General features: G+C 32.1%; 1 protein-coding gene across 2 annotated transcripts; it reads left to right on the top strand.

Moving 5' to 3' along the window:
* The first annotated feature begins 1,137 nt into the window (after nt 1-1,137).
* On the top strand, nt 1,138-7,070 carry LOC129318140 (uncharacterized). Of its 2 annotated transcripts, none has more exons than XM_054962755.1 (3): nt 1,138-1,515; nt 5,900-6,089; nt 6,602-7,070. In XM_054962755.1, exons 1-3 carry the CDS (start codon nt 1,153-1,155, stop codon nt 6,667-6,669), a joined length of 621 nt encoding a protein of 206 aa, XP_054818730.1. In that variant the 5' UTR covers nt 1,138-1,152; the 3' UTR covers nt 6,670-7,070. The 2 variants fall into 2 exon arrangements, with proteins under 2 accessions (XP_054818730.1, XP_054818721.1); XM_054962746.1 differs by having other exon boundaries at nt 5,828-6,089.
* The last annotated feature ends 6,375 nt before the right edge of the window (nt 7,071-13,445 follow it).

The raw sequence follows: 13,445 nt of genomic DNA, 5'->3' as shown, positions 1-13,445 counted from the left end.
AAATTTTTAATAAAAAAATAGCCACTTTTAATATTAAAATTATTCTAAATTTTCAATTTTCTCTTGCTTCATGGTTACAAATTTCAATGATTTCATTGTCAACTTTATTCCTTCCAATATATTAAATTTAAAGCACTAAATTTAATTATACTTCCTATTTTTATGACAAATTCTATAGCCCAAGCTCTCACTTAGACCTGGGTCACTGTCATTTTTTCTCCTTCTTCCTCCTTCCTTTGATCCTTTTTGATTTGTGGATTCAAAATTAACAGATAAGTGAAAAAATTAAAATACAGTTCATATTTACGTTAGGTATGGCAAAGTTGAGAGTGCAATTATGGGAAGGCCACTGTGAAGTGGGAACACCAAGCAAAATAAATCTATAAAATAGAAGGAAGAAATTAAGGGAGCAGTAAGGCAAACGCGCATTTTCTTCACATGAACGTGACTTCTCTCGAATAACAGGGGACACGCACGTTTGACCCAAAAAAAAAAGGGGGGGGACACGCACGCTGGCCAAGGACTAGGTTTTCACTCAGCGCCACTTCTCTTTCTGTATTTCTAAATCTCTGTGAACAAAATCAAAGTCTCACTGATGACGTGGGCTCATTCATTTGTCCTCAAATTTACGCGTAATCCCATCCCTCTCTTCCTTTGACTCGCATCAAATGCTGTCTACGTTCTTGGCTTCCCTCTTTTCTTTCAAGTCACTACTTCTCGTATGCTCCTCCTCGTGGTGACCCAGCTTACACTTTAATATCCCTTCGTATCCTCTTCAATGTTACTCGCAGAGTAGTTGTCGGACTTGAAGTTTGAATAATGATCACCAGCACAGGTCTCCCCGAATATTTCCCTGTTGCGTCGAATTATAAAAATAATATTTTAACTTGTCGCATATTTTCTTTGTTTTTCCATTATCTTTCTGTTTGCCTGCCAAGAAACTTCCTCCACCCACGTTTACCTCTCAACTCCCAACTCCCAACTCCGATTTCTATTAAATATTTCAGTGGGGGTGCCCAACAAAAACATTACTTCGACACTGGAGTTTCTTATTGGAACCAGCAAATTAAGCCGAGTTAGCTCTTATTCGCTTCGAAAGGATGTTGGGCTTTCAAGCCCATTTTTTGGTTTTGGGCTGAAGAGGCCTGTTGCATGCTTTTCTTATCCAGGCCCACGATCAGAATCTCAATCGTGGGTTTAACGGACGATGTCGGCGTTAAAAACCGCCATCGAAGCGCTCAAATGAGAGGCGGACAGGTAGGCGACCCAGTTGCCAGTTGTTGGGACGGGCGATTTCTCCAACGTCCGGGAACTGTTTCTGCTTTAAGATTCTGGATTGCGATGGATTCATCTTCTCTGAAAATGGCATCCTCAAAATTGATTCCTTATGTTTCTGCGCCTGTATGTCCTAGAAAGCCGATGAGTTTTGGCTTTAACTTCAAACAAAACGTGTTCGGAGGTAAAACCCGTGCCACCTCCCTCAATGGCTCTGTTTTTAGCTTCACTTCTCACCGGGTTAGTCCAATTTTTCCTATTCTGGTTTCGAAGCTATTGATCGTATTTCAGCATGAATTTTGACTCGTTTCTTTCTCAAAATGTTTAAATGTCAATTTTAATTGGCCCGAGCTGCATGCAAAACAAGTTAGGAGCAAATTCTGGATCCCAGCTTCTCTGGTGATAAATATTTGGATGTCTGACATGAGTTCCATTCGGTTTGACTAATAATGTCCTTGAACAGTATACGTCGGGTCGGGGATGGCTAAATTGATGTCATTCTCAATTTCGAAATCTCATGCTTGATATCCATTCGCTTTTACAGTAGAAAGATGCATTGGCTCGTAAGAGATTAAGCCTAGAATTTTGCTTCAATTCTGGCATAGATAGAAACGGGAAAAGAGTGTGTTCCTCACTGACATGATACCACAAGGATTAGTTGGATCTTCTGTATCTGAAATCTTTATAAATTTGGGAGAATTGGTTAAAAAGACCTCCTTGAGGGACAAATTATACTCAAGGACCAAAGCAAATTGAAGGACCAAGCTGAATATTTTATTCATTAAACAATTTGAGTGAAAGACCAAAATGTCTCTTTATGTTAATTTAAAAAAATTAAAAAAAAACACTCACACACAAAATTCAGTCGGAGCCTTGACCCCTTCTCCAACAAGTGACAGTGCCCCTACAGAAGCTCCACTTGGCTTGGCTTGGGGTGTAAGGATTATAGTTTAGGGTGCAAGTGGCCTGTCTTGGGATGCAAGAATTTTGGTTTGGGGTGCAAAGTTTTGGCTTGAGTATAAGTGGTCTAACTTAGGGTATAAGACTTCTAGCTTAGGTGCAAGGCTTCTTGTTTAGGGTTTATGGGTTCTGACTTGGTTGCAAGTGTACTGGCTTGGGTATAAGTAGTCTAGCTTAAGGTGCAAAACGTTTGGCTTAGGGCACAAGTTATAGGGCATGTGTTATACCAACGTGAATTTCATGTAATCTTTAGCCGTTTACATGTAATTCAAGGGCACTAACAGTGGCATGCTCTCTGTGTGTTTTTTTAATATGTAATCCATTAAATGTTACATGTAAATTTCCCCACACTAATTTACATGCCCTCTATATGTTCAAATTACATGTAGTTACTTATAATTGTCGTGAAATCTAGAGTCGCTATCATGAGCATGTACTCTATTTGTTAAAATTACATGTAATGGATAGTTGTTGTAAAAGAATATTGGGAACACTCACAATAAGTTCCCTCTTTTTTAAGTATTATACAATGTATAACAAATCATGTTAATATGTGAACAATGTAACATGGAGGACAATTGAATTGTCCCTGAAAAACAAGTGAATGTGAAGAGGGAGAATGGACAACAATAATTTCAATAAAAGAATATTAATTTTCATAGTTTTGGTCTGTCTTCTTGCCAAATGCAAACAAAACTATAAACAAAGAACAATATACAACAACAACAACAAGCCTTATCCTACAAGGTGGGGTTGGCTACATGGATTATATGATGTCATTGTGCTCTATCATTTATTAAGCTTTTAGGAATATTGTTAATTAAAAGGTCTCGTTCAACAACTATCAAAAGTATTTTCTTCGGTCTTTCTCCACCCTTCTTGACAGGGTTCAAAGTTATCTATTTCACACTCTTCACAAGTACCTCCCGTGGTTTTCTTTGAACATGTCCAAACCACCTCAAACGATTTTCTATCATTTTTTCTTCAATAGGTGCCACACCCATTTTTTTCATATTCGCTCATTTCAAATTTTGTCTTTCCATGTATATCCACACATCCATCTCAATATTCTCATCTCAATTACTCCAACTTTATGCTCTTGCTGTCCCGTCAAAGCCCAATATTCACTGCCATTGAGGACAAGAACAAAGAACAATATATTAAAAATATACCATTAGAGATAAGAACAACATCATTTCCATGCTAAATTACATCCTACCCTATTAAGAAAAACAAATAAGAGAGATGGTCATAAATACACTTCAAAATACAATCACGATTTCATTCAACCTTGTAGGAAAATCCCTTGATTAGTATTTCCTTGTAACTCCCTTGAATTATAATATGCATGCAAGAACTTCTTGACTTGAACTTATTTTTTCCTCCTCTCCAAACAAAACTTTATGTTTCGGTGTGTCTTAAGCCTGAAATGAAAATAGTAGCCATTACAAGTGAATCATTCAAGCATTAATGCACAGCACCTACAAAATTATAACTAGCTTTTTGGGCAATACAAATTTAACACACCTTTTTTTTAATGGCCCTTGAAAGCAATAGTGAAAAGTTAATTCTCCAATGAAATAAAGAATGCCATACAAGAATTTTTTGGTTCATATTAACAAAGATTTATAATTGAGCAAAGTATGAACTTTATGTTATGAGGCTACCTAGGTAGATTAATAGTTTGCTTAGTAGAACTGAAAAATAGACAAATCAAGTAGAAACAAACAAGTAACTAGCCCTAACTCCTAAAAAAACGTCATCTTCCTCTCTCGAGCTCCTTCCATTTTCACTCAAACTAGATAACAAATAAATATAAAATAAATCAAATATGTAAAGGCAATCTATTGATCACTATACACTATTTAATATCACTACAAATTATATCAGTGCTTGAAGGCACAGAACATCATTTTGATTTGACATAGAACATCATTTAAAGATGCAACCTACTTGTTCTAGGGACCAAACAAGATGTGGCTGAAATTTAGTCTGAAATGTGATTGGGCCAGCTAGAACAAAAAGTAAGTTAGAAGAGATATACATCAAAATTTTGTTCTAAAATTATGAAGAGCATAAATTTCTTCATCAAACTTGTGGATGCCAACTGTATTTAGTGTTCAACATTCAGAATTTACAAATCAATTTCCCATTATTTTTCACTTGCTGTTTGATGATTCAAAAGTATAGTACAAATTAATTCAAAAAGTCCAGTTTAGTACTGCATTTGGGTGTTTAAAGAAGCCCCTAGTTAGAAAATATAGTTTTAGGTTAGATAAGTCTGAACCTTTAAATCATACTTGCAGATTTGTAACTTCAGGCTTAGATAGTAACTTCTATCATTTCTCAACTTAATTAATACATTTAAGAGGTAGCCATTAACCAACAAATGAGAAAGGAAAGCACTTAAGCAAAAGTCAATGCCTATGAAAAGAGAAGAAATGTTTATGTCCAAACAAAACGAAGCACATGAACCCATAACAATAAGAAATTTTAAGAAAAATACTTGCAAGCTCTATTTCAAATTTCTAAATTAACAAAGGCTCCTTGATGGCCCTTTTAAACTTGGATCGGCTAAAAGGTTCAAGCTTAGGGATATATGCCCAACTTCTGGACGAACAAGAGATAGTAGAGGAAGCAAATCTTGCAAAAGGAGAGAGAGGAAATGTTCGCTAGAATTCTACTCTCATGTTGCTTGAAGTTGCTTCTCTGAAAAAAGAAGAAAGGTAACGTGAGAAGTTCTCTCTCACCGTAAATTGCCCTCCACAGACATGAATGCATAGTTGCACAACATAGTTGGAGAGCATGTGAAGAGAGGAGTCAAAGTCCTCTGAGAAAAGAGTCACACAGTGGTGGTTATACAGAATCGCATGTGAAGAGATGAAGGGTCCAAGTTGCAACTCGCTTCTTGCGCTAGAGATTGTCTCGCTTGGATTGCTTAGATGGTAAGATGAAATCATCTTACAAAGACGGGACAATTCCATCGTTTGGTTACATTGTTTTGTAAATATTTTATTCAAAATGATCCTTCAAATGCAATTTTTCCTTGTGCATGATTTCTTTTTCAGCCAGGTCTTTTTCAGCAATTCTCCCTATAAATTTTGTTCGTTTGTCAAACAGTCATTAGAACCTTATAAATCCAATCTTTCAAGATGGCAAATAAATCTTGATTAAGAAGTTTGTGAATTTATGCTGCTGAGGCCTGTCTATTGCATGCTGGTCTTGAATTGTCCCCAGAAAATCTGAGCTTATATTCTTAAGAATTCAAGCAATGTTGAATCTTCAAATTATTAAGAAACTGTTTTCAATGCTTCTAGTCAAAGGTGTTTGGAAGATTCACTTGTTATTCTTTCAAATCCTTTAACGGATTGTTGCTTAAGAGTAATTTGATTTATTTTTTGTAATACTAGACTAAGAGTCACAGATCTTTGTATATAGAACATAGAGGAGTTCAGAGCTGAATCTTCCCCTACAGTTGTGTGAGTACATTTGTCGAGAAAAAGAATTGGAAGTTTTACCTACATTTTTGCATTTTCATAAGCTTGGCTATATTTGTTCTGAGAGTCTCAGCCGACCATTTCTTGTGTTTCAGTCTGTGTCAAGTTTAAGGGAAGGTGATAATAGAAGCAGAATTAATCTTGAATCTCTGTTTTGTTATGATAAGGCTATACCTGAGGAAAGAATTGAAAAGCCTATTGGCTTATCTTTGGATGAGAAAGAAATTGGTAGCAATCTCCGGTGCTCTGATTGCCAAGCGAAGGGTGCTGTGCTCTGTACCACTTGTTCTGGTTCTGGCCTTTATGTTGATTCCATATTGGAAAGCCAAGGCATAATTGTTAAAGTTCGCTGCCTAGGTATATGTTCTTTCCTATTCAAACGAATTTACTGGTGATACTGTTTTTGATCGTCTGCAGAAGTTGCTGCAGTATTTTTTAAAGTTTTGATTGGGTTCACTGTGTTTATATATCTGATATTCCGTTGTCACTTGTGTCGTAAAGGCTGTTCTCTTATGCAACTGCTTCGCTCTGTGGATGTACTGCTGTTAGGTTAAAATCTTCTGTTTTATTGACCTTTAAATGAACTGGGGCGTAATTTTTCTGGACGGCTTCATCATTAAAACAATGCATCAAAGATATAAAACTCTGGCAGATCTGAATTGGTAGAATGACCAAAAAAAAGGTCTGAATTGGTAGATTTGTCAAGACTTAGAACATGCTTGTTCACAATTTGGTGAATGTGGTTACAAACTTGAACATATTGCTAGATCAAAAGGAAATGCATCTACATGATTCATTATTTCTAGTTGTGCGTAGCTGAGAATCTTGATCCATGACCATATTTTGATGTGACACTTGTTGCCATGTAGGCTGTGGGGGAACTGGTAATATGATGTGCACAGCATGTGGCGGACGAGGTCACTGTGGACCCAAATGATTGAGGTCTTGCTTTTTGGAATGTTGTTGTACCACTTGCTATATATAGCTTGAGGGCCATTGCCTCAAGTCATTTAAATTCATGTCTCCTTCAAATGATTTTGGTTACACTAGCAATGATCTTTGGTAAATTTGAATGAAATATACGCATAGTTGATTGATAAAAATTTACCTACATGTTAAAGTGCTTATAGTTTAAAAGTGGCAATAAGCATGAATTGGTGACATGTTCAGGACAGGATGAAAAGAAAGAACTCCGTCAGTCCAGAAAGGATAGAAAGATTATGATAGGGTATTCTCGTTATCCAGTTATTGTTATTAAAAATTACTTTGCTTATCTGCAATGCAGAAAATGTTTTCACAACAATGCCTTTGGCGTCAAATTATGTTCTTGACGTATTATTGTCGTTTGGGTTTACTGTTCCTTCTGTATTTAGACGCCTAATTATAGCCAAGAATGTCTGCTGTGCTAGGGATCATTGAAGCTCCTGCAAGGAAACTGGGACATCTTGTTGGATCGCATGCCCGAGATAGTTAGTTGAACCGCACGCTTGTGGTTGTGGCATTGCCACCATAGTGATTTTCTTATGCGCATGGTGGTAATTCAGGCAATAAGTAACTAAAAATACAGAAACTTGAAGAAAGAGTTGTTGAAGTACCTGAGACATTTGAAACTTCTAAGTCGATATAGAGTCTTCATTCATACATGATACGCTATTATTCTCTTGAAACACAAAGGATAAGTGAACAACTTGAACTTGTTGCTACAGCACCCTGGAAATGGATACTTGGCGTGGAATGCGGAAACAAACAGAGGTCGGTCTGGAGCTCACATGGCTCCTGTGCATCGTCCACTCAATGAAACTTTTCGGATGCTGCTAATTAGTGACCAATTGAAATTTTCACATACATTTTCTCCTATCTAGTCCAGTTTTCAAAATGTACTTCATCTCGCAGAAAGTCACTGATGTTAATTTTTTGAACAAATATATTTATTAATTGTATTACAGAGGGGGTAATAAAAAAATAACGTGATGAAGATGCTGGAAAGTAATTTTCTAAAGTGATGATAATTTTTGTTTACCATTTTAAACAATACAAAACACTTTAAAATATTTTTATCTTCATAAATAATTAAAAGTATCTTGTAGTTTAGTAAATCAAGGGAGCATGACATCCGTTACAGTTAACAACTAGTGGAATTTGAAAGAGTAAACGGGCCACACAAATTTTTCACTATTGACTTGAAAGTCTAAGAGCTTGTTTAAATAACACTTAAATGTACGTTTAAATTATATTTAAGACGTGTTTTTATCAAATTTAATAAAGAGTTAAATTCTTTAAACTTGCTTTTGTCAAGTGTAAAACACATATTTAGATTTTCTATTATTTTTGCCAGCTCAAGATCCTAAATTCTAGCAGCTGTGTCGAACTCATTATCTCGCCGGTGAAAGCTGATGTCCACACCATCAAGCCACAAATTTAATGGGCTAGTTGACTTCTTGACTTGGAGCTTGCTCGATGGATAGTTATTGTAACACACCAAAATTTTTTTTTAATAATTTAATTCAACCATAGTTGGGTTATAGCCACCCAACACATTTTTATATCAATAATTTTAATATAAAATATTTTATAATTGGCTTCAACTCACACACTATAACATTTCAAATAAATTTTTACCTCCCACATGTCATTAAGCTAAATCACATTTGTCCATCCTTATACTCCTAACAAGTAAACTAAATCACATTTATCCATCCTTATACTCCCAACAAGTAAAATAAGCAATTTATTAAATTTTCAACACAAGCCAGTTATTTGACCTTATAATCATGTCATTTTAACCAATCCAAAGTAAACCAAATATTAAAATTACAGTCATCCAAATTATACCAAAAATAGAAATAGTTTGAAAGGCATGATTACATTTATATATTCATATAATTGACAATAAACAAAAAGCCCTAATATTGGCAATATAACACATTATAAATCATAAATTAAATACCCAAAAAGACAGTGGATTTATACTACTAAGCCTCTGGGACTCCTCCACGTGTCACTCGTGGCTCTTCTTTTGAAAATTGTTAACCACATAATGAGACTCAAAAGTCCCAGTAACCAAAGCCAATTTATGATAGTGTATACAAATAGTTAAGTGTGTGCTTACTAAGTGAGAATTAAAAATAATATAATTACAACAAATATAAAAAACATTACAATATACACAAATAACCACCCTTATATCCCTCCATTAACCTCGAGCCGTAGCCCTCACTCGGTGCTAAATTACCCGGCTAAAGGTAGATTAGCCCGAGCCCTTACAAACCACCTATTAAGCTCCAATAGGGGCGTACCACGTGGCACATAAATACAACAACAATAGCAAGTCTCCCAACACCTCCTACAATAATCAAACAAAATCATAATAATATTGCACAATTATACAATATTACAAAATTCATAATTTTTCAATAATCACCCAATTAACATGAAGTAACACTAATCACAAATTAAAAGCATGGTTACCTTGTGGCTTTTTCAATAAATTATTCCTTAAAATTTCTCTCTCACCACAATCTTCACCAGTAATACAATCTACAAATAACATATTATTTATAAATATTAGTTTCAATTTTTGAAACTAATAAAATAATTCTAATAATAGAATTAAAAATATAACATAATTACTAATCTCAATCTTAATACAAATCTATATTTAAATACTATTAAGTAAAATTTTTAACTCCTCTTTTAATTATCAATAAACATTAATAATCTAAAAATCAACTTCTAAACTAATTTCTATTATCAAAATTTTCTTTTTATTTCATAATTCGTACCTAAAATACCCAAAAATTAAAAATTGAGTCTCTAGCTTAGAATCATAATCCTATAACCATAATAATTCATTTCTCATCCCAAATAATCATCTAAACCTCAATAAATCAACATATATTTTCAAATCTAGTCTAGAATTTGATCCATAAGCCACAAATTTAAAGATCACCAATAAATTTATACTCTAGAATATTTATTATACTACTAACAACCTTAAAAATCATATTTATTCAACATAAATTCATCCCTCTTCCAGATCTTAAATGTTCTACCACTACAAAATCAGAAACCAAAGAAAAAAGATGACTAAGAAAAAATTTTAGAACACTTTCTTAGTCTTAAAAAGCTTAAAATTGTAACATCCCAATTTAAATTTTAATAGTTAATTTGGGTTAATAGAAATAAAAAAAAATATATTTAGAGGTAAGAAAATTAGTAAGAAATGATTATTAAATCTAACTTAGGATATAATTCTAAAAAAAATTTAAAAAAATAATAATAAATAAAAAAAATAATTAAAAAAATAATAAAAAAAATAAAAAAATATTATTAAATTATTATAATAATAAAAAAAAGGGAAAACGTATTAAAAAAAAAAGGATAGAAGGAGTGAACTTTCGATGGGCAATGATTATGTTTAATAATAAAAAAAAAGAAGAAGAAGAGAGAGGAAAGAGTAAATAAAAAAAAATGTGTGGGACCCACTGAATTTTTATAAACTCACCCGTTTCCTTTCATTTCTTCATTCCTTTTTTCGTGCGTGAGCTGAGGCAGAGAGAGCATCTGTGAGCCAAGTTCACTGGTGTTGGGTTTTAAGGTAAGAGTTTTTAATAGGATATTTAAGGTGTGATTTTAAGCTTTTTAAGACTAAGTAAGTGTTCTAAATTTTTTTCTTAGTCATCCTTTTTCTTTGGTTTCTGATTTTGTAGTGGTAGAAAATTTAAGATCTGGAAGAGGGATGAATTTATGTTGAATAAATATAATTTTTGAGGTTGTCAGTAGTATAATAAATGTTCTAGAGTATAAATTTATTGATGATCTTTGAATCTGTGGCTTATGGATCAAATTCTAAACTAGATCTGAAAATATATGTTGATTTATTGAGATTTAGATGATTATTTGGGATGAGAAATGAATTATTATGGTTATAGGATTATGATTCTAAGCTAGAGACTTAATTTTTAATTTTTGGATATTTTTAGGTACGAATTTATAAAATAAAAAAAAATTTTGATAATAGAAATTAATTTAGAAGTTGATTTTTAGATTATAATGTTTATTGATAATTAAAAGAGGAGTTAAAAATTTTACTTAATAGTATTAACTATAGATTTGTATTAAGATTGAAATTAGGAATTATATTATATTTTTAATTCTATTATTCGAATTATTTTTTAGTTTTAAAATTGAAACTAATATTTATAAATATATGTTATTTTGTCGATTGTATTACTGGTGAAGCTTGTGGTGAGAGCGAAATTGTAAGGAATAATTTATTGAAAAAGCCCCCCGGTAACCATGCTTTTAATTTATGATTAGTGTTACTTCATGTTAATTGGGTGATTATTGAGAAAATTATGAATTTTGTAATATTGTATAATTGTGCAATATTATTATGAATTTGTTTAATTATTGTGGGAGGTGTTGGGAGACTTGCTATTATTGTTGTATTTATGTGCCACGTGGTACGCCCCTATTGGAGCTCAATAGGTGGCTTGTAAGGGCTCGGGCTAATCTACCTTTGGCCGGGTAATTTAGCACCGAGTGAGGGCTACGGCTCGAGATTAATGGAGGGATATAAGGATGGTTGTTTGTGTGTATTGTAATATTTTTTATATTTGTTGGAATTATATTATTTTTAATTCTCACTTAGTAAGCACACACTTAACTGTTTGTATACACTATCATAAATTGGCTTTGGTTACTGAGACTTTTGAGTCTCATTATGTGGTTAACAATTTTCAGAAGAAGAGCTACGAGTGACACGTGGAGGAGTCCCAGAGGCTTAGTGGTATAGATCCACTATCTCTTTTGGGTATTTAATTTATGATTTATAATGTGTTATATTGCCAATATTAGGGCTTTTTGTTTATTGTCAATTATATAAATATATAAATGTAATCATGCCTTTCAAACTATTTCTATTTTTGGTACAATTTGGATGACTGTAATTTTAATATTTGATTTACTTTGGATTGGTTAAAATGGCATGATTATAAGGCCAAATAACTGGCTTGTGTTGAAAATTGACTAAATTGCTTATTTTACTTGTTGGGAGTATAAGGATGGACAAATGTGATTTAGTTTATTTGTTGGGAGTATAAGGATGGACAAATGTGATTTAGCCTAATGGCATGTGGGAGGTAAAAATTTATCTGAAATGTTATAGTGTGTGAGTTGAAGCCAAATATAAAATATTTTATATCGAAATTATTGATATAAAAAATGTGTTGGGTGGCTGTAACCCAACTATGGTTGAGTTAAATTATTTAAAAAAAAATTTTGGTGTGTTACAAAAATCACACTCTAAATATCCTATTAAAACTCTTACCTTAAAACCCAGCACCGGTGAATTTGGCTCACAGATGCTCTCTCTCTGCCTCAGCTCACGCACGAAAGAAGGAATGAAGAAATGAAGGAACAGGTGAGTTTTTATAAAAATTCAGTGGGTCCCACACATTTTTTTTTATTATTTCTTCTTTTCTCTCTCTCCCCCTTTTTTTATATATTATTATAATATAAATATAATCATTGCACCGGGGAAGAGCACCGAAAGCCATCTTGTTCTCTTCTTTCTTTCCTTCTTTCTCATACTTTTTTATTATAATAATAATAATATTTTAATAATAATATTTTATTATTATTATTATTATTTAATTATTTTTTTTATTTTTTTAATTTAGAATTATATCCTAAGTTAGATTTAATAATCATCTCCTACTTCTAAATATTTTTTTTAAAAAAATTTCTATTTACCAAAAATTAACTATTAAAATTTAAATTGGGATGTTACAGTTATCCAATCCTATATTGGGTTTTGGATACATTTATTGAAGATTTCAAGGCTATAGATGTAATTAAACCTTAGTTTTTTTTCCTTGGCTTTTTGACACCTAGCAGGCTAGCAGCCGTTGGCTCGGAGGATTAAGTGTATATTTAGTTTTTAATTTATCAAAAGTTTATTTAGTAGAAATTAATTTAGTGAAAGTCAGTTGTTATAATGAAATTTATGTTTGGATATACTTTTTCAAAAGTCAATTTGATATACTGAAAATTATTGGTTTGTGATAATGAAATATATTTTTGAATATACAATTATCAAAAAAGACATTGATTTATAATGATTTGTAATTTTTATTATATAAATAAAATATATTTAAAAATGTGATAAAAATTTTAAACAACATAAATTTTGATCTGTAATGCTAAAAATTTGATTTCTAGTTATTTGTATTTTTAAATTTTTAATTTTAGAAAATGTGTTAAAATTTGTAATTTTTGTTATACATTAATGTTAAAAAAATAACATGATCAATTATTCAATCTACCATGCTAAAAATTTGATACCTAATTATTATTATTGAAATAATAATTATATTTTTAATGAATCAACTATTTTTTAAATAAAAAATAAGAGATTAAATTTGGGGTAGTATAGTCAAATAATATTTTACTTTTTAAATTTACTTTTTAAAAATTTTAAATAATTATATTTTAAAAGTTTACTTTTAATTATTGTTTGAATGTATTTTTAAAACATAATTTTTTATAAAATATTTTATTTAAATAATTTTTAATTTTTTAAAAATAAAATTTTATTTTGTGAATGTAAAAAGCAAGAAAATCAAACCGACCTTAAATCCAGATGCGCTTCATCTGGAATATTTCTGTGCCGGTTGTCGTCAGGAGTTGGTCATCAACGATAAAAGGAGG

Source organism: Prosopis cineraria, unplaced genomic scaffold (genome assembly GCF_029017545.1).
Source record: "Prosopis cineraria cultivar Desert tree isolate PC_DT_omini unplaced genomic scaffold, ASM2901754v1 PC1, whole genome shotgun sequence".
Lineage (NCBI taxonomy): Eukaryota > Viridiplantae > Streptophyta > Magnoliopsida > Fabales > Fabaceae > Prosopis > Prosopis cineraria.
Note: the sequence above shows the minus strand (reverse complement) of the source record. Positions and strands in the feature narration are given on the sequence as shown.

What these genes read in the sequence shown, in the direction of transcription:
- LOC129318140 (XM_054962746.1), top strand. Translation starts at nt 1,153, where the DNA reads ATGCTTTTCTTATCCAGGCCCACGATCAGAATCTCAATCGTGGGTTTA. An exon ending in TTAGCTTCACTTCTCACCGG is followed by an intron (nt 1,516 to 5,827) that starts GTTAGTCCAATT and finishes CTTGTGTTTCAG; the next exon opens with TCTGTGTCAAGTTTAAGGGA. An exon ending in TGTTAAAGTTCGCTGCCTAG is followed by an intron (nt 6,090 to 6,601) that starts GTATATGTTCTT and finishes GTTGCCATGTAG; the next exon opens with GCTGTGGGGGAACTGGTAAT.